Genomic DNA, 20948 nt, shown 5'->3' with positions numbered 1-20948 from the left:
CCCCTTGTTTTACAGATAATAATTATTATGATTACGCCCGATGGTAGCAATTCACAAAGGGCTTTCACATCTGGGTTGCCTCTTAATCACGCCAGAGCCCTTGGGGCTGGCAGAATTCGGGTGGGGGTGCTTGTTATTCACCTCCCCCCTTGGCAGCTGAGAAAAACTGAGGCTTAGAGAGGTCAAGAGATGGGCCCCAGAGCACACAGCTAGCTTTGGTCCTGGGCTCCAAACCCAGATCTCTCCTCCCCCTGGGCCCATTGTACCCTTCTGGGACCCCCAAGGCTCTGAGCCCATGGAGTGTGGCTGCAGGACTAACTCTGCATTAGGGGCAAGCCAGGGGGCAGTGTCTAGGGGGGCTGGTTCTGTTCCGACATGTGTGGACGTGGGAACAGGACAGGTATCAGAGATGCCCACCTTCCTCCCTGTTATGGGAACACACTTTCCTTCTCCGAGCCAAGGGGCAGAGCTGTTTCCTAGAGGCCTCCCGCCCGATGTGCCCGGCTGCCCCAGAAAATCAGACAGAAGGTGCCGTGGAGAGCCCTCATTATACAGAGAAGGAAACTGGGCCCAGAGGGGTAGGGACCTGCCCAGAGTCACACTGAGCCAGTGGCAGGGCTGGGCCTGAGACCTGGGTCTCATGCCTCAGTGTAAGGCTGTGTCAGCACGTGTCCGGTAACCGTGCCGAAGACAAAAGCCCTACTTACTGAAGGCCTACTGTATTCCAGGGCTGAGCACTTTACACTGAATCCCCAAAACAACCCTGTGAGGCTAAGTACTTGTATGATCATTACAATCCCTTTTACAGATGAAGAAATTGAGGTTTCAGGAGGTTATGAAAATGGTCCAGAGTCACAAACCAGAAAGTGACGGAGGCGAGGGTTCAAACACAGGTCCATCTGACTCCAGCCCATGCCGATGTCAACCCCCAGATGTAATATGATAGGAATAAAATGGGTTTTATCTTTCTTTTTGTTCAATAGCCAACCTAGGACATCATTCATTCATTCACTGAACATTTATGGAGTCCCTACCACGCTGAGGAGACCAGGGAGCTGATCTGGAGTCCGAGGCAGGGAGCTGAGGGTCAGAGATGAGGCGTGAGGCTGTGGGTCTCCAGACGTTCCTAAACTCCCCGCCTCCATGCATGATGGCCGCCTTTCCCTCCTCCTCCTATCCCCGACCCAGCCACAGACTGTGCATTTTCCAACCTCTTTCTTTGCTCTCCAGCTTGCCCGTGGGGTACGTTGCAGCTGATTTACCCTGTGGGAGTGGGGGCATGACTCAGCAGAGGCTTCTGGACTTTGTACTCCCCAAGAAGACCCTGCTGACAATGGCATTAGCATCCACCACCGTGCAAGCCCTCTGTCGGCACAAGCCACTGGGCTAAGCCCACTCTGTGGGCATCACCTCTTCTGCTGAGCATCATCGCTGTCTGAGCTACCGGCTAGTGTATCTCCATTCTTTGGATGTGGGAACTGAGGCTTAGAGTCGTACAGCTCCGGACTGGGATGGAGCCCCACTGTCTGGCTCTCATGTCTATGCCCTTCCCCCATGGCTCACCCTGCCCTGCTCCGTGTCCAGGCTCTGTGCCCAGGCTGTGTGGCTTTGCATTTAGAAACCTGGTTCCTGGAAGTCAGGGCTTCAGCCAAGCAGCAAGTATTTATTAAGCACCTACTGTGTGCCTTGGGGAAGTGCTTTGTGAGGCTACATTTTGTGAGGATGGGGAGATAGGAGTTCCTCTGTGAGGGATTGGGGAGGGGAGCTCCTGTGCAACCACCCCCACCTAGCCCCTGAGTACAGGAGGCTTTCAGGCCTCCAAGGGTGTCACGCCAGAGCATCAAGTGCTGTTCGAAGGGCTTTCTTCTTGGCAGCAGTCCCTAAGCGGGACTCAGAGTAAAGACCTCAGAGGGCCTTCACAGTCACTTCTACTTCTACTAACCCTGGGGCAAACCCCTCAGGGCCTCAGTTTCCTGGCCTGTGAACAGGGGGTGATAATTGCACCTAATTTACAGGGTGGTCAGGAGGACCGAACCAACAAGAGCGCTTGGTACAGGGCCTCGGGAACTAGTCGCTGCTCTTGCTGAGCCGGGGTGCCTGCATGTGTGATGGGGGCTGAGGTCTTGAGGGGGCGTCAGAAGCTGGCTCTGCTCTGTTTACAAGCCTCAGTTTCCCCATCAGTCATGGCTGACATATAACTTTTGCATGATCTGGGGCGCGTAGGTGCGGCCCTGTGATCTGCACACCGAGAGAACGGGTCCCGGGGGAGAGGGGGCGGCGGGAACGCGGTGGGCGGCGGCAGAGGGGCCGCCATTGTGGCGTGCAGGTGTGCCACTGTGGGCCGGGAGAGGCGCGGCAGTTCGCGCTGGGGAGAAGGGAGAGGGCAGTCTCTGGGGGCCACCTCCGCACAAGGGGAGGAGTGAGGAGTGCGGCGGCTGGCGAGTGCGCAGCCCAGAACACAAGATGCTTCCTCCGGGCGCCCTCAGGGCCCCCACCCGCCCCAGGAGAGACGCCCGGGGCGCTGTCCCGGGGCGCTGTCCCTGGTGCTGGAGCCCACCTAGCCCTCGCTCTGCAGTTCCTACGATGGCCAGCTGAGGGCGCCCGGGACCGCGGCGGACTCCTCAGGCCCCGTTCAGAGCACGATTTAAAGACGCGTTGTTTATTTTTTTGTAATGGTATTTCTAGATAATAAGCCTACCTACACAGTTGATTTCAAAAGCCAAACAATATAGTGCCTAAGAGAAGTGAAAGCCCTCTACTTCCATAGATAAATACTCTGGCATGGTCACACCACAGGACCTAATGAAGTAACCAAATGCTTGCAACTGTCTCTACAGATGTAACCCTTTATACTTAAGGGCAGAAAATATTATTGCTATACCTGATTTCTACTTCAGAATGGCCTCAGTAGTTGCATCTTTGGAAGACTCAGTATGTATTAAACCCACACTAAAAAATACTCGAATGTCGGGGCACCTGGGTGGTTCAGATGGTTAGTCCGACTCGATCTCAGCTAAGGTCTTGATCTCAGGGTCATGAGTTCAAGCCCTGCATTGGGCTCTACGCTGGGCATGGAGCCTACTTAAAACAAAAACAAAAACACCTCATATGTAAACCAGACTTAGGTCCTAGGATGGGATAAACACCCAAATATCTGGAAGGATATTTGATGGACGACAGGTCTTCTTTAGGTGGGACTCTCCTGACAAAGCTTTCCTGGCTCCTACCCACTGAATGGCAGTGGTGATCCCTAGTAATTGCTAAAGATCAAGAGCATCCTCATGTATTTCTCTAATGCCCTTTTGGGGGCAGAGCCACCCCCGTTGAAACCACCGTCGTGGTGGGGACCTTAGCCAGGTGTAGAGGGGTTCACAGAATCCCAGACTGGTTGGGTGGGAAGGGCTGGCACTTTAAGGAATTGTCAGGGCATCCTATCCCCTGTCTTAAAGATGGACCAGCGGAGATCCCAAATGGGAAGAGGTTGTGCTAGGCAGAGCTGGGGGGCCACAACCCAAGTCTCCTCCTGGTACAGGGTTCGGTCAGCCCAGTTGCCCTGGGTGGAGCTCTGGGCATCAAGCAGTCTCCCTTCCAGTTCAGCCTCCCTGCCCCTGAAAATGCCCTTAGCAGGGGGTAGGAGATGAGGCTGACTGGATTCCAGCCTATAATGTGTGACAGGGGTCTTGGCCTCCCCTCTCCTTGGGGATGCAGCAACTGCACACCTCTGTCCCGCCCCACCCCCAAGAAGCCATCCTCACTCCAACCTCTATTTCTTCCCAGTAGTTAGCTGGGCACGGTGTGTGTGTGTGTGTGTGTGTGTGTGTGTGTATTGTGTGAGCATAATGTGATCTTGGGGTGTGCGGGCCTGTGATGTCTGTGCATGAATCTGTTGTCATTGGTGTGTATTCACAAACACATGCATGTGTATGCAAATGCAGCCATAGTCAATAGGGGAGTGCACACTGATTTGGGGCCTGTGTGTAAGTGTGATTCGACCTTTGTGTGTGTGTGTCGGGGGGGGCTTTGCAATGTAGAGCCTGATGTTTATGTAAGCACGATTGCATGCATTTGATCTTGATATGATCTCTCTAGGTGCGAGCTAGTTGTCTCTGTGCATAGCACAAGGGCAAGGGCATGTGTAACCTGGTGAAGGTTCTGTGCAGGTGTGCGTGCAGGTTTACCCCAGACCTTATCTGTCTTGTTCATCCTTTATCACTGGTGCCTGGACAGTGTCAGTCACACAGTAGGTACTCAGTATGTATTTGCTGAATGATTGAAGGAAGGAAGGAAGAAGCACCTTCATGTGTGTCTATGTTTCCAGAAGGGCTTTGTTCTCAAGGCCCCTCAAGGCACATCCATAGGATGAACAGAGACACATCCTCAATGGTGGGGGTCTGAGTGGAGGCAGTCATTCTGGTCATTCTGGCCAGGCCAGATGGTCCTGGTCTCGGATGGGGATACTTTGAGTAGGCAGAGGTCTCAGGAACCCACTGAATGAGACTGGGGTCTCAGAGCCAGGACAGGGGGTGGCTGGGTCAGTAACCTCACTGGGAAGCTGCTTGGAGAAAGGGTGTGAGCCAAGTCCCACACCCTCTTCCCTCTTTTCCCAGGCCTGGGGACCCCCCAGGAGACTCCTCTGGGAGTTCAGGGTTTATAGCATCTTGGGATTGGATGGGTGTGGCTTGGCTAGAAAAACCACGAGCTAAGGATAATGATGCCTTGAGTCCATGGGATTCTCTCAAGGCAAATGCATTTTTCCATTATTATGTCTTTAACCCGTCAAAGTGAGAGTGGGTGTTTTAACAGATGAGCAAACTGAGGCCCAGGGAGGAAAACTGATTAATGCAGAGACACGCAGGAGGCTGCCTGGCTGGGCAGGAAGCCCAGGACCACCCTATCTCCTGCCCAGGAGGTTCCAGGCAGATATCCTCAATGGGAAACAAGAACTGACCCCACCAGCTCCATCTGGAGCCCGGGCTAGAGATCTTCCCAGGAGTCTGCGCCCCCTATTCCCTTATATTTCCCTGCTGAGGGCTGAGGAGGGGGTGTTGGAGGCAGATGGGTGGAACTCCCAGAGTTCAACCCAGGGTGAACTTGGGAAGGGAGCTCGGCAACCCTCTACCCCTGCACCCTTCCCTCCTCCTTTGCACAGTCTGACACCTGTTGGAACAACTTGGGTACAAATCTAGGAGGCCCAGAAGAGGAAGCTTCCTCCTCGAGGGAGGGCCTGAACTGTGGAGGGAGGAAGCCTGGCTCTGGTTTCTAGGTGAGAGGCTGGAGGGAAGGGAGGAAGGGAGCTCTGTCCCACCCCAGAGGTGGCAAGGACTTCCCAGTACCAGTTAGGGAGCACGGGCTCTGTGCTGACCCGAGACTATTGAGTTCCCAGTGGAGGCCAGATGTTTGGGGGGCTTTAAATAGTGTTTGAGGTTACACAGCTAGGAAGTGTCAGAGCCTGGTCCAGCACCAACACCCTTGCTCCGCTGCCTGTGTGTGTGTATCTGTCTATCTGTGTGTCTGTCTGTCTGTCTGTCTTGGAAGTTGTGCCACTTGCCCACGCATAGATCTGCCCCATTCTTTCCAACAGCTGCATGGTACTGCATGATATAAATGGACCTTAATTTACTTATCGTGTTCCCTCTGGATGGCCATTAGTTTGTTTTGGAACCCCTACTAATAAATCTTCCCTACCTCTACAAAAATGGTGACTTCATGTCCTTCAGACTAATAAAAAATGATGCTGCAGCAAGTGTTATACTTAACAGGCACAAGCTCTTCAAAGACTATTCTCAGTGCTTTATAACTATGAACTTGATTAATCCTTGGCAAAACCCTCTGAGGTAGGTCCTGTTATTTTTGTCATCAACCCCATTTTGCAGATGAAGAAATGGAGGCACAGAAAGATTAATTGACTTGCCCAAGGTCATGCAGCTGACAAGTGGGCGAGCTGGGATTTGAACCCTAGGAGAGTTGAAGGATGAAGATATAAGCACCTACCTCCCTGTCCCTTTGTTGTCGGCCATCCATCTTCAGGCTTACATGCTGTGATGTGGCAGAGGGTACATTCTTGGAAGCGGTCTTGCAGGTTAAGAAAGTACATGTAAATTCTGCTGTTGCTTGAGGGACCAGAAGCTGGCCGGGGAGTGTCCTGTGCATCCCTCACTGAGGGAACGTGACCCCCACCCCCACCCCACCCCCAGCTCTTGCCAATGAGGCAGCTGCAGCTGGTCAGAACCCAAGAGGCTGGAGCCCACACTGGGCTCTTTGTCTTTGGTGGGAATCCTGCAGCCCCCACAGCCCCTCTCAAGGGCCCACTGTCCCAGCACCAGGAGGGCCTCCTGGGGGCCAGGCCCGGCTGGGAAGCTTGGCACATTGGAGACTACTTGGCCACCCTGCCAAGTGGACATGCAGAGTCCACTCAGGAATCATTCTCACTGAAAAGACAGATTGACGAGGCTGAGGGCCGTGTCCAAGGGGGTGCAGCAGCCTGGAGAGGGCTGGGGTCTTGGGTCCCAGTCCTGGCACTGTGTATACCCCACTATGACCCAGGCCCAGCTCCTGGTTCCCTATCTCCCCCAGCTCTCTGGGCACCCATGTGCTGATATCACTCAGGAAGGGAAGACTTCCCTTTCCTCAGGCCAGCCTGTGTGCTCCTAGGGCTTGCCTCTCAGAGGGCCTCCTGGATTGCCCTGTGAGGAGGGGGCTTCCTACACTGGCCTGGCTGTTCCCTCCACCCAGGAATCTGAGGCCCTGCCCAGAGCAGAAGGGCCCGGCCCTGGTTCCGGAGCACCCTGCCAAGAGGGAGCCAGACGCGCCTCTAAACACCAAACGGAGCGGATAGTTCTAGGCCCAAGGCAATCTCCCTTGCCCTGCCCCGCCTTTCAACAAGGGGCTCTTGAGGGCTCCTTTGCCCATCAGAGTGTGTGAGAGAGAAGGGGTCCGGAGTGCGGGCAGGGAGGGGAGCTGGGGGCCGACCCTCCAAGAGAGAAGCAATTGCTGTGAACCAAGGTCTCAGTTTCTTCATGTCTGAAATGAGACCAGCGCACCACCTCCCTCTGCCCGTGCGAGGCAAACTGTGAAGGTCGGTACCCGGACCAGTCATTTCCCAGGGGAAGCTGGGGCTAACAGCCTGAAAGCCTTCTGAAGAATCTCTGCCACCCTATTGCCCTGCCCTCTTGTTGTATCCTTGCTCGTCCTGCCCCCTCCCTCCCCCGTCTTCGGTTCTCGGTGCATTCCCTTAGTCAGAAAACCTCATAGAAAACCTCAAGGCTCTGAGGGCCCCCTTGGGGTAATCCCTTCCTCTTTGGGGGCCAGAGTGGGCATTCTGGAAGGGGTGGGTGAGTCCTGGGGGCAGGACAAGTGTCCTGTGTCTCCTGACACAACTTTAGCTGGGGGAGGGAGAGACAGCTTCCTGTAGGGTGGAACGCTGGACAGCGAGCTCTGGGTGAGCAGCATGCAGAGGCGACCGGCACAGTGTTTGTTGAGTGAGTGAGTGACCTGCTCTAGGACTCAGAGCCCAGTTCCTCCGCAGAAGGTTGCCGAGTGAGGGAACCTAGTGGGGCATCTCCATTCCTGCCCCTTTGCTCCTCCTCCTCACCAGGCAGTGGGGGGCACCTAGGAGAGGGGGATGAGAGTGGGCAGTAGAAGGGCATTCTGGAGACTGTGTTCCTTCCTTGACTCATCCATTTGCCGGAAAAGCAGAGCTTTTGACTTACAGTGCAAGACTCATGTAGCAGCCATATATTGAGCACTTACTGTGTTCCAGGCCTGGGCTGAGCACTCCGCATGAATTAACTCCTTCCATCACCACAGGGGCGTGTGTGTGTGTGTGTGTGTGTGTGTGTGTTTTGGTGGGATAGTTCCATTTTACAGATGAGAATATTGAGGTACAGGGAGGGCAAGGACTTGCCCACAGTGTAGACCATTTTGACCCTGGATTCCAAGTTCTTGACCCGGCCCGCTGCGAGCTTCCCCCTCGCGATGGGGGGTGGAGGGGCGGGAAACAGATCCGCCGGCACCGCCCAACGGCTCCGGGGTGGGGGGGCTGGAACGGGGTGTCGCCTGCAGAAGAGGTCTGGAGCCCCGTGCGCCCCTGGTCTGGGGTGGAGGATCGCTCTCGGCCAGCCCCCCCCTTTTCGCACGGAGGCCCCGTCCGCCCCGCATCCCCCCTGCCCCCCTCCGAGGTCCCCGCTCGGAAAGTCCCGCGAAGCCCCCGCCCCCGGCCCGCGGGCGGCGCGAACAAGCGGCCCTTTCTGCGCGCGGCGGCCCCCGGCAGCTGGCCCGCGGCCGGCGGGGGCGCGGACAATCCCGGGGCTTGTGGCCGGGGCGGGGCGGCCCGAGTTGCCAAGGTGACCCGGGCGCGGGGAAGGCGGCCCCGGCGCGGCGCGGGCGGGCGGGCGGCGGCGGCACCATGAGCGGCCGGAAGCGCAGCTTCACCTTCGGGGCCTACGGCGGGTAGGTGCGCCGGGCGGGGGCGCCCGTGTGCGCGCGGAGGCAGCGGGCCCGCGCCCGCCTGGGGCGGGGGGGGCCTCGGTATTGCGAGTTGGGGTTTGCGTGTGAGGGGAGCGCCTTGGTGGTGAGGCCGGGGGTTTGCGTGCGCGCCCGTGGGTCCCGGCCGGCTGTCCGTGGACACCCGTGGGCACGCGAGTGCACGGTGGGCTGCTCCGTGCGTGACAGCGCCTCTGCACATGGCTGGCGTGCGGACCCGGTGTGTGTGCGCTCCCGGGTCAGGGGGAGGCCCTGCAGGAACCTCTACTTGGCCTCTGAAGTTGCTGGGCCCCTTCAGTGAGGCTTTGGAAGGAGAGAACCTAGAAGCCATCCGCAGGCCCATGCCCACCTCCTCCGGCCCCCCTCCGACTCCGGGGCACCCGAGCTGCCCCTGTCTCTCAGAACCACCTGGCTCTCAGAAACCTCCTCCTCCCAGGGCTGCTGGCTGCCTGGGCTTGGAGACCTAGGACCCGGGAGGCAGAGTGGTGGCTGGTCCATCTTGGGGTCACTTGTCCCTCCTGACCCCAAGTGTCCACCTCAGAGGGGTGCAGAGGAGGGCTGAGGGGATTCTTTTTTTTAAGATTTATTTATTTGAGGGTGCCTGGGTGGCTCAGTTGGTTAAGCGACTGCCTTCGGCTCAGGTCATAATCCTGGAGTCCTGGGATCGAGTCCCACATCGGGCTCCCGGCTCAGCGGGGGGTCTGCTTCTCCCTCTGACCCTCTTCCCTCTCGTGCTCTCTCATTCTCTCTCTCTCAAATAAATAAAATCTTAAAAAAAAAAAGACTTATTTATTTAAGAGAGAGAGCTAGAGAGACAGAGAAAGCATAAGAGGGGGGAGGGTTAGAGGGAGAAGCAGACTCCCTGCTGAGCAGCGAGCCCAATGTGGGACTTGATCCAGGGACTCAGAATCATGACCTGAGCAGAAGGCAGTTGCTTAGCCAACTGAGCCACCCAGGTGCCCTGGGCTGGGGAGATTCTTGCCTTAGGCAGAGATTCGGTAAATTGGAAGGAAGATTGGGTAGAGAGACTGGGGCCTAGCCCCTTCCCCGGCCAGCCAAGTAGTTGGATGACCTTCCACCGGGCCCTGCCTCCTTGTGGTCAGGGAAACACACAGGACCCACCTTGAGGTGTGGAGCGATTGAAGCGCACACATTTAAAGCTGCTGGTGAGGAGCAGGTGCTCTTTGAGCTGTGGGGATGGTGTCCGAGGTGCCACCCCTCGCTGAATGCCCACCCTCCCAAGGGACCTGACAGAGGGGCCAGGTGGGGTGGGAGACAGGCTTCCCTCCCTGGCTGGGGCCCTGCTAGCTGCCAGGTGATGAGAGGAGGCTGGGGAAGTCCCGAGACTCCTGGTCACTGCCACGGAGAGGCAGCCCAGGGAGTGGGGCTGGGGTCTGCTGTGAGAGCTGGGGCAAGCCCTGGCCTCTCGGGCCTCCCTTTCCTTGTCTGCAGAGTCCATGTGAGCTGATCCCCAGGAGACCCCAGCCCTGCCAACCCCCGGTGGCAGAGTCTGGTTTGGGGCCCCTTCCCCATTCTCCTCTGGCCTCTGGGCAGGAGGCAAGAGTTTGTTGTCACAACAGCTGCCCAGCCTCTTGGCCCCCCACTGGGCGGGAGAGTGGAGCTCTCTCCAGCCCTCCCCAGCCTCAAGGTGCCCTCAGAGGGCAACCTCTCTCTGACGCTGGACTTGGAGGGATTTGGGGGAAAACAAAGCCTGGGGGTAGCCCCTGAACGCAGGAGCTTACTTACGTTCTTCCTCTGGCTCTGCTATGAGGGGCAGGCAGGGTGTGTGTGTGTGTGTGTGTGTGTGTGTGTTGTGGGTGGGGTGGGAGAGGAAGCCCCTCATGATCTCCTGCTCCTAGACCCCAGGCGTGTGTCTCCCGGGTCAATATGAGTGAGCTCCAGCTCTGGGATGGAGACAGGCCACCGGGAAAGGGGGGTGGTGGTTCTTCCTGCCCCCCATAAACTATAAACACCCACATCCTTCAATCCTGTCTGGAAACACTCTAAGCTGGCCTCTGCTGCACCCCTACATCCCTGCTCTGACCCCAAACTGCTGTAGTCACTGTCCCACTCCACCTGTTCCAAAACCTCCCACACGGACCCCCACCTCTGCCGCCAGCCCATAGTCTGGTCCTGGGCCCCTGCTCCCCTACCCCTGTGCCCCCAATCCTGCCTTTTTCCCTTACTCTTTCACCCACGCCTTCCCATGTCCCTAACCTGACGTTGGGGCCCCTGAAACCTATGGGGGATGGTGATAGTGCCTCAGGCACGCGAGACAGAATGCCTCCTCCAGGCCCCACAGGCAGGGTGGCGGGTGGGTTGGGCTTGGCCTGGTGTGCAAGCCAAGGCTGGGTGAGAAGGGGCCGCCCCCTCATTTGCTGCCCATCTTGCTGTGTTTCAGAGTGGACAAGTCCTTCACCCCTCGCCGGAGTGTGTGGTGAGTACTGGGAGCTCTCAGGAGGGGCTGGGCTGCTTGGCTGAACCTTGGGGACACCCCCAAACCATTTCCACCCCCTATAATGACAGACCAGACCCCACCAACCCTGCGGCTGTCCTCTCCTGGGGATGGAGTGGACAGACCTTCTTACCAGTTCTTCCCCCACCTGTTTTCCCCTATAATTCTTTCTAGAGCTCCAACTTGGAGTCAGGCAAATCAGGTTAAGTCTTAGTTCTGTGTGACCTTAGTGATTCACTAACCTCTCTGACCCTCAGTGTTCTCATCTGTGAAATGGGGATTAAAACGCCCACTTAACAGAGTGTAAAATTGTAAAAAACAAACAAACAAAACACCTAAAAAAACAAAAATAAGGCCTGACATACCGTAGACCCTCACTGAAAGTGCTTTCTTCCTCCTCTTCTCTATTCCTTCCCACCTCATGGCTCCTGGGGGGTTGCAGGTGCCCTTAGCCCCACATTCTCTAGTTCTACCCCATACATAGCCTTCAGAACCCCCTCCTGCAGCCCATTGCCCAAATCTGAGGCTGCCCTCTCTTTGGAGGAAGAGGGGGCAGCTGTGTCTGCAGCTTCCCCAGCAGTGAGAGCAGTGGGCAGAGGTGCAACCTCAACCTCGGGATTCACAGCACCCCCGACGCCCAGCAGGCGGGTGCCTCCCAGCTTCCCTGGCACCAGCATCACATGGGCCCAGCTGGCTTCTCCTGCCACCACTTCAACTCCAGCAGGGGAGTTCGTGCTTCCTGCCCCTGCTGGGGGCTTCCCGGGGTCCCCAGGCCCTGCAGTGTGCCCCCCCAGCTACTAGATGACTCCTGTCTGGCACCATTGCCCCACCTGCTGCAAAGCCCCCCTAGGAAGCCACACCTGGGGTGGGAGGCACACAGGTGCCCAGCTGAGCTCCAGGGCCTGCCCTTTTATCTTCCTTTGATGCTCACTGTGCAACCTAGGGCCAGTCACTCCCCCTCTCTGGGCTTTATCTCCTGCTGCTGTGCCCAGTCAGTTTGAGCCTCCACTAGTGCAAGACCCTATGCTAAGCCCAGAGCAGGGACAGGGTGAGGGGAGATACAGATAAAGTGAGGAAGATGCCATCCTTTTCTTCAAGGACTTCATTAATAATATCCTAGCAACTGCCACTCGTCAAGCACTGGCAGCGTACCAGGTACTGTTAGGTGCTTGAACTGTATCACCTCACAGCATCTTTACCACATCCCTGAGTTAGGGACCGTTGTCTCTACAGATGAGAACAGTGATGCACAGAGTGGGGGAAGTGACTTGCCCAAGGTCACACAGCTATTCAGGGGCAGAGCTGGGATTTGAATCTTCATCTCCCAGACTCTGCAGAGCCCAGAATCTCATGCCCTCTGTCCCAGGGCCTCCAGACCACACGGTGGGTCTGAGCACTTGAGGGAGGACTTGAAGATGGAGAGGCGACCTGGAACACCTACTCTAGGGAGCCCTGAATGAAGCGTCAGAGATGAGGGCCCAGGACTGATGGTAACTGACTAGCCATGTGACTTTGGGCAAATCCCTTCCCCTCTGTGGGCCACAGTTGACAAACTTCTGAAGTAGGAGTTTGGAAACACCAGGATTTGGCCATTGCCCACAGTGCCTTGCCCTATGCCCTCCTCCTTGGAGATGCTGTCCAAGGTGCTAACCCCTAAGGCCCTCCCTTCTAAGCCAATTGCTTAGCCCCCAGCCTGTGCCTGGCGTTTAGTTACAGCTCTGTAAATGGGGGTCATTTTGATTATGAATTATGACTTCCTGGCCTGTGATTCGAGACCTATATCCATCTCCCCTTTCCAGTCTGGGACTCACTTCTCTTGTGACCTTCATTTCTGATCAGGGAACATGGCCCCTGAGAGCACCACCTCTGTACCTTTGCTCACATTTTCCCATCCCCTTGGCATGTCCTCCCCTCCCATTTCCACAAGCCCTCACCACAAGCCCTCCACCAGGCCCTTACCATTTCCACAAGCCCTCACCATAAGCCCTTCACCAAGTTCTTACCATTTCCACAAGCCCTCACCACACCTCCAGCCTACCTTTATCACTGTGCGTTGAGTGTCTTCTTTCCCGAGCCCCAGAGCGGGGCTCTGTCTTTCTCTCCTTAAAATACCTCCCTCTGAGTATCATGCCTGTAGAGTCCACATTAGTGCTCATTTCTGGGGTAGTGGGAAGAGCATGGCCTTCAGAGCCTGACAGATGTGGACTTGAATCTGCCTCTGCCACATGCTAGTGGTGTGACTTTGGGCAGGTCTCTTCCCCTCTCTGAGCCCCACTTGCTGCTCAGTAAGTGTGAAATTGGATCTCTCAGTGAGTTGAATGTGTCCATATAACGCTGTGGTACAAGGCAGGCTCTGAGGCCCTTGAATGCAGGAGTTCCTTGAGTTACTTTTGACGTAGGCCCATTTTCTAGCACAAGTCACCAAAAATCTGGGCTCTCTTCTTCTCGTCTCTGTCCACACAGTCTTATACAGCTGCCCGAACCCAGGAAATGCTTAATAAATGTCTGTGGAGTTGAATTAAATGTGTCCAGAGTGGAAGAGTTGAAACTTTGTCAGGTAGGCTGGGAGAGCTTCCTGGAGGAGATGTGGTTTCCTCCACCCCTTTTAAAAAAAGGATTAAGAAGTTGGGGCTTAGATCAGGGAGCAGCGAGGCCTGGTATAGGTCAGATATGATCATGGCTGGATTCCCCTACCCCCTGCCCCTCAGCAGCAGGTTATCTGCAGTGGAGAAACTCAGAACAAGTGTGAAAAAAGGATGAGGCCCAGTGGCAGGATTAGGAGCCATTGGGGCAGGGGGTGACTCTGGTTCTGCAGGCCTAACGGGGATTGGACATTCAAGATGGATTCAGATGGTGGGGCAAGGAAGGAGGTGGGGCAGTGTCAGGGCAGGGGGATGGCTAGATAGACTTGTGCAAGGGAGGAGTTCTGGAAGAGGACCTTAAGGCTGGGAGCCTGGGGCGGGGGGCAGGACCCAGCAAGGATTAAGTGCCAGTGGCATGTCAGGCACTGTCTCAGGTGGTCTCAGTTGTGATGACAGTCTTGCAGGTTGGCCTTAGTGTCCCCATTTTGGAGGCCAAAACCAAGACTGAGAACTGGCGAGGGCTGGGTTTGAATCCACCTTTTCTCCTGCCAAGGAAGAGGCCTTGGCCAGACGAAGAAGCAACAGAAATGAGGGAAGTTCTGATTACAGGGTGAGGGAGGAGAGGAGAATGAGATGACCCTGAGCACCCCCAAAACAGGGGTCACCATCCAGCGCCATGTGTCCCACCGGGAGAGCCCATCTGGTTGCCCACGTATCTCCCATTGACAGTAATGATACCAGTTGCTCCCATATATGATGCTTTTCCTGGGTCTCAGACCCTGGGCCAGGCACTTCAGCTGAATTACGTCATTCCATCCTTGTACCGGCTTTACACAGTGGAGACTATGAAAGACTATTACCACCCATTCCCCATTTTACGGATGAGAAACCTGAAGTTCAGGGAGGGGACAGGGCTGGCCCAGGGGCACATAGTGAGTGATGAACCAAGACTGGCAGTGTGGTCAGCCTGAGCCCATACTTTTAGCCCATGCTTTCCTGGATGCTGCGTGTGCTGAGTGCGGGGCTGGGGTGGGTGGCCCCTGTCCTCAGGTGGCTCCTCTCTGTAATCACTGAGCTGGAAGCCCTGGGGGCCTGTGTGCAGGAAGCATGAGGCTGGCCTCATTAGTGCCTCCGAAATGCCAGGCAGGCACAGCCCGCTGGGCCTCCTCATCTATTATGCATCTGGTGGGCAGGCCCCCGGTGGGCAGCTGGCAGAGCACAGGACGGGGGAGCCAGCAGCTGCTTCCTGAGCCCACTCCTGCCACCATACCTCTGGGCAGGGATTCCCCCCAAGGCATGCCAAGGCAGCTCCTGCCTCATCCCCCCGGCCCAGCTTGGGGAAGGGAGTCCCACTGTGGACAGAGGCATGGATGTTGATCCCCCGCTCATTAGCCTGCCCATCCCAGCAGCCAATTCTGAGAGAGGCTGGGACCTTGACTGTTCTGGGGGTCACTTGGGGCTAGGGTGGGCAGAGGTAGGCTGAAACAGAATCTTGGGTGCACAGGCTCCTGGCTGCATAAAACCTCAGAGCGATAAAGTTGTGCTCATTTATTCATTCAGCCACAAGGAATGAGTGAGCAACTACTGTCTTCCAGGCACATTTCTAGGGACTGCAGACTCAGCAGAAAATGAGACAGTCCCAGTCCTGATCTTCAGAGAGCTTGGTTCGGCCAGAACTTCACCTCTTGGATCCTCAATTTCCTCATCCATAAAATGGGGACTAGAGGAGACAGTCTATAAAGAGACAAGAAACGAGCCACAATGGTTGTGCTGAAATTTAAGGATTTTATATTTAAGCAATCTCTACACCCAACGTGGGGCTCGAACCCACAACCCTGAGATCAAGAGATGCATGCTCACCGACTGAGCCAGCCAGGCCCCCTGGCTATGCTGAATTTTAAAGCAAGGGTTCCTGCTACCAAGAGCTGATCCTTACCCAGATCTTCACTGGGTGAGGGGCTGTATTCCAAAGCACTTTCCATAGATTGATGGATTTAATCCTCACAACCGTCCCATGAGGCAGCTACTGTTATTACCCCCGGTTTAGGGTTGAGGAAACTGAAGCAGTAGAAGGGTTAAGTAGCGTGTTCAAGGTCTCTTGGCAAGACTGAGATTTGAACCTAAGCAGCCGGGCTCCAGTTTGCATATCACCCTGGGCTGTAAGGCTGGAGGATGATCCAGGGAGGCGTGGAAGGCCTTCCTGAGGGGTAGCATTTGAACCAAAACCTGAAGAATAAGAGGAGCTGGATGTGGGAAGAGTTAGCCGGGGGACGGAGGCATTCTTGACAGAGGGAACAGCAGGTGCATAGGCCCTGAGGCAGGAACAAGCTTAGGGCGTCTTGGAAACAGGGAGGAAGCCAGTATGGCTGGAGGGATGAGGGAAAATGAGGTCAGGGGTGGGTTTGGAGAGAGAGGAGGAGGTAGATCGAGCAGGTCCTGCTAGGAGTTTGGAAATAATGTCAGTGACTGACATGTAGAACGATTGAGTCTCAGATTCCTGGCTTTGTAGAATCTTAGAATCAGAGAATTTGGGCCTTCTGGAATCTTTGGAGATGGAAGAGACCTTTGAAATACCCTCCTATGACCTCCCACTTAGCAAGAAGCCCTTGCTTTGGTTCATGACCCCTTTGAGTATTAGAATGAGGCTTTGGCGGTCTCCTGAGAAAAAGGCACTTTTATTTTCAAGACCTCCTGAAGCCCACCAACCCTCGTTGAGACCGTGGATGACCTCCGAGCAGCTCCTTGACTAGCCCTTCCTTGTTCACTCCTGGTGACAGGAGGCTCACTACCCTCAAAGTAGCCCATTCCATTGCTGGATATCAAAAATTCTTCCGTACTTACAACCAGTTGCTTGAGCCTAGAGGTAGCCTCTGGGACCTCCCCTTGCCCGCAGTGGCCCTTTAATGAGATAAGGATGGGGATCATATCTCTCCAAGTCTGTTGTTTCTGGACTCAACAGCTACTTGTCCCAGCCCTTTCTCATTTCCATCCTCTGTTCAGCTCAACTCTTGCAGACCTTGAAGCCCTTTATCGTTCTCTGGGGCCAGGTGATGCCCCCTTCTAGGGAAGGCCATTTCCTTCCCGGGAGGGGGGGAGCTCCTGGGAGAGAGTCCAGACCGGAGAGACCCCCTCTTCCAAGAAAGAACTCCTCTAGCTTAGGAGACAAGAGAAGATCCCCTCCAGATGGGTTTTGGTCCAGGGACTCCTGCTGTTTTTCTGTGTGATCTTGGGCAGTGAGTCCCCATCTCTGGCTAGTTTCCCCATGCCTACCTTGGGCAGAGTGAAGAGACAGAGGAAGTCCATAAGGGCTCTTGCAAATCTAAGGTTCTCAGTCTCGTGGGCCCTGCTCACCTCTCCATCCCAGCAATGCTCAGCCTCAGGTCCCTGTGTAGTGTAGGTGGTGCATGGGAAGGTTTGGGTTCTGTTTTTAGGCAGCCCCGAGGTCAGTTCCAACTTCAGTTTTTCTTACTTGCGGTGTGGCCTTGCAGACACCAGTCAGCCTCTCTGAATCTCAGATTGTCCATAACAGTGAGAACGTATTGCTTACACCACGGGAGTCTTAGAATGAAATAAGTCCAGTGTGTATACTCAGTGGATGTTTTCCCTCTTGCCGGGCATTTGCATTTTGAGAGAAAAGCCTCATTACACCAAAGAGAGACTCATTAAGATTTTAGTACTAGAATTTGAGGCACTATTGAGGTGGTTTGGTTGAGAAGCAGTGGTTGTAAAGGAGACTTTTCTAATATTCCCAAGTCCCCTAAAGGCTTTCCTCTGTTCAGGGTCTCCCCCAAGGCAGTCATTCATTCATTCATTCAGCAAATTAATTCAACAAATATTTAGTGTGGGGATGCCCTCTGAGGGCCAACCAGACACTGGGGACTGTGGCATCAGAGATGACAGGCAAGGCCACTCCCCTTATAGAGTTCCCAGTCCAGAGCAGGAAATGAGGAAAGAGGTGGTTCTCCTGGGGGTGATAAGCGTTGATTGGGAAGATATGGGGAGTTCTGAGAAGGACTCCTCCTCCACACCTAGGAATCAGGGGAGGCTTCCTGGAGAAAGTGGCCCAGCCGCACTGTGGAGGGAGAAAAGCATGTGATGGCATGCGCCGGACACAGGACAGAGCTGGACCTGGCAGCTGACGGTGGGAGGGGTAGCCATCAGGAGGGACTTCTTGCAGGTACTCCAGAGGGTCTGAACCCCCAAGCCACCACTGGGGTAGATGCCTTCCAGGGCTCCCATCACCCGTTTGCCTTCCTGCTCCTGGAACATGCTGTGCTGCATGCAGTGTAGGTTCACTTCTCTGGGGCTCATTTTTTTCACTTGTAAAATGAAGAAAACAAAAGCACCTCCTTCAAAGATTATTGTGGGGATGAAATGAGATCATGTATGCCAAGGTGGAAAGCCAGGGCCTGGCCGGGAGCAATGTCAGAGATCGTGGTTACTGCCATGTCGTCCTTATGTGCTGGGCCCTGCAGAGGGGGCAAATTGTGTGAACTCCGCCCTCTGGAAGCTCACCAGCTGCCAGCGGCGGAGAGCTGCATACACAGGAGCATGCTCTCCGGCCATGGGCGTCAACCCGAACTGGCCCTAAGAGCACTGGCTGATGCAGCCAGACAGGCCTGCACTGAGTCCAGGCTGAGTGACCTTGTACAGTGCCTGTCCCCACTGATCCGTGGTTTCTTCCTTTGCTCAGTGGGGCTGTTCATAGTCCCTACCTCAGCGACAGTGAGAACAATGACAAGGTACTTTGGAAGGGCTGGCCAGGGCATCTGCTTCAAGCCGCATGCTTCAGGGCGGATGAAACATTCTGGGCCCAGGTAACCTGGAGAAACATAACCCTCACTCTCTGAGCCTTGTTTTCCTGCCTATAAAATGGGAAGATGGGCTACAAAAACACTGTGATGTGCTGGGTTTCTAGCAGAGTCAGATAGTCCCTAACCTTGACTGGGTCTGACTGTCTCGCTGTGTGGACTTGAGACTTAACCTCTCTGAACCTCAGTTCCCACACCTATAAATAGGGACAATCTTCACCTCACAGGATTCTTTCATGGCTTCCACTAGCCATTTGTTCATTCAACAAATACTTTTTGAGTCCCTACCATGTGCCAGGTAGTCTCTAAGAATGGGGGATACAGCAGCAAGTCTGACGGACATGGTGTCTGACCTTGTGCAGGTTACCTTCCAGTGCAGAAGACAGATGCAAAATGAGCTAACAGACAAATTAGGTAACTTCAGATGGGTAATGAGTGATGAGTGGGTGGGAAGGGGTACCCCTTGGCTAAGATTATGAGGGAGGGCCTCTTTTTTTTTTTTTTTAAAGATTTTATTTATTTATTTGAGAGAGAGAGAATGAGAGACAGAGAGCATGAGAGGGAGGAGGGTCAGAGGGAGAAGCAGACTCCCTGCTGAGCAGGGAGCCCGATGCGGGACTCGATCCCGGGACTCCAGGATCACGACCTGAGCCGAAGGCAGCCGCTCAACCAACTGAGCCACCCAGGTGCCCCTGAGGGAGGGCCTCTTAAGGCCTGAGTGGGAAGGAGCTGGCCATGGGAAAGGTAGTCCAGAAAGAGGGCAGAGTGAGTGAGTGTAAAGGCTTTGAGGCAGGAGCAAGATTCCTTGCCCCACCCCAAATCTGGAACATTCCAGATGCTCTCCTGGCAGCAGGTGGAAGGCAGCTGAGCAGCCAGGGGCATTGGAGGCCTACCTTCTCTCAGATCAAGAACTGCTGCTCACGAGGCAGGTCTGCGGGAAGGGGTGGGCATTGTGGGCAGGCATGCAAGACCAGGCTTGGGTTGGGCCCCAAGTGAGCAGAACGTCCTCTGAGCTGGCAGGGGTGGAGCCCTGGGCCCACCTGGCTGCCCTCCTGCCCAGAAGTATTGTGGGGCCTGGCACAGAGACCCTGGGCCTGGCTATTTGGGGAGGGGCTTGCAGCAGGGGGGCAAGGGAACTTATGCTTATTTTCTCTCTCACCTCAGCCAGCCTGGGTCTGGGTGCCTTGGCCAGGTCTGGCCCACCCACAGGGCCAGAGGTTCTTTGAGATGACCCCCTCATATGCACACGCACGTGCACACACACACACACACACACAGTTTCCATACTTACACTCATGGACTTGACTCTTGTCCAGACAGCTTCATCATGACCTAGAGTGATATGCACACACAGTCACTCCTGGTGCAGAGCATCATTGACTATCGACTGTGCGCTAGGCCCCCAGACAGATCCGGTCCTCACCTGAGGAAGCTCCATTTCTAGGAGAGATTGGTCAGTGATCTGGGTCACAGCGGGACATGTGCAATGCAAACTGGTCAGTCCATGAGGGCCGAGGACAGGCTTCTGGAGAAGCCGGTCGGGGGGTGGGGGGCGGCCTGACCCAGTGTGAGGCGGGGGTCCCAGAAAGCCTGAAAAAGAGGGTAGCACATGCGGTGAGATGGGGGAAGACGGGAGCGTTTAACAGGTAGAGGGGGTGGTGTGTGCAGAGGCCCGGAGGTGGGCCAGACACGCAGAGGCCCGCAGGCCGTGAGGAGCCACGGAGGGCTTTTAGGCAGGCGGACGACGGGACAGATACAAACGCGCTCAGATGCGAACCCCCACTCAGCCCAGACACGAACGCTTTCTCTCCTGCCCACCTTTCGCGTTCCTGCCAGGCCTCCATCAACATCCTCCCCCACAGAGATACACACCCTTTCGCACCACCAGGCAGAGCTGCAGAAAACTCTGAGCTGGCTTCTAGCAAAAACGTCAGACGTTTGCCCTGCCGGCTTGCTGAGTGTGTGTGGCAGGGCCTCTGAGCCATCCGGGATGGACTTTTGTCTATTCCACACCTGCACGGCTGTGCACCTGCCCCCTGCACACACAGCAGGAGTGTCATCCTCCCCTGCACGTGGAAGGTGGCTTCTGGCTTAGGGTGTACTTCTGCATGTATCCTCTCGTTGAATTCTTCCAGCAACCCTGCAGGAAACAATCATCAACACCATTTTACAGCCAGGGATACAGGCTCCAGAGAGGTCAAGTGGCTTGCCCCAGGCCACACAGCTAGAGTTTGACATTGTCAGAATTTGAACGCAGGTCCATCTAACTTCTAGATGTGTTCAATGGCCCATCCAAACTCAGGCACATGTGGATGTGCGTGTCACCTTTCCTGGCTCTTGCAGAGAATGTAGCGGGCAACCTTCAATGACAAATTCTTCCAGAAACAGGTTGATCAACATGGAAAGTTATTTAGGGCCCCAGTGCGTGCCCACCTGCCCAGTGACCCTGCAGCATGGGGGTGGGGGGGTAAGGTCAGTGGTGGGGCTCAGCACCTGCCTGCCCACCGGCCTGGGGCAGCTCAGGGCAGAGAGCTGAAGCCCAGAGTGGAGTCTGCATTTGCATTTGCAAATGAGGCAGACAGCCCTGCCGGCCCGCCCGCCCCCCCCCGCCCCCCCCCC

At 55.6% G+C, this 20948-nt stretch overlaps 1 protein-coding gene across 17 annotated transcripts in view; it reads left to right on the top strand.

Moving 5' to 3' along the window:
- RAP1GAP (RAP1 GTPase activating protein) overlaps positions 1-20948 on the top strand; it is a 65129-nt gene that overhangs the window by 7293 nt on the left and 36888 nt on the right. For 5 of the 17 annotated variants that reach the window (XR_014144706.1, XM_081817664.1, XM_081817661.1 and 2 more), the window contains exons 1-2: positions 8384-8448; positions 10883-10918. The exons of 1 other annotated variant lie outside the window; for it this stretch is intronic. Coding sequence is in view for 7 of the 16 variants with exons in the window: in XM_081817664.1 (XP_081673790.1) it covers positions 8405-8448; positions 10883-10918 (80 nt within the window). In the remaining 9 variants the exon portion in view is untranslated. Of the gene's footprint in view, positions 1-8380; positions 8449-10882; positions 10919-20948 lie in introns of those variants that run through there. 11 more of the 17 variants (XR_014144703.1, XR_014144701.1, XM_081817663.1 and 8 more) reach the window with 5 other exon arrangements.

Source organism: Leptonychotes weddellii, chromosome 4 (assembly GCF_054177405.1).
Source record: "Leptonychotes weddellii isolate Sample4059 chromosome 4, ASM5417740v2, whole genome shotgun sequence".
Taxonomy (NCBI): Eukaryota; Metazoa; Chordata; class Mammalia; order Carnivora; family Phocidae; genus Leptonychotes; species Leptonychotes weddellii.
This window is presented reverse-complemented; position numbering and strand designations above follow the sequence as displayed.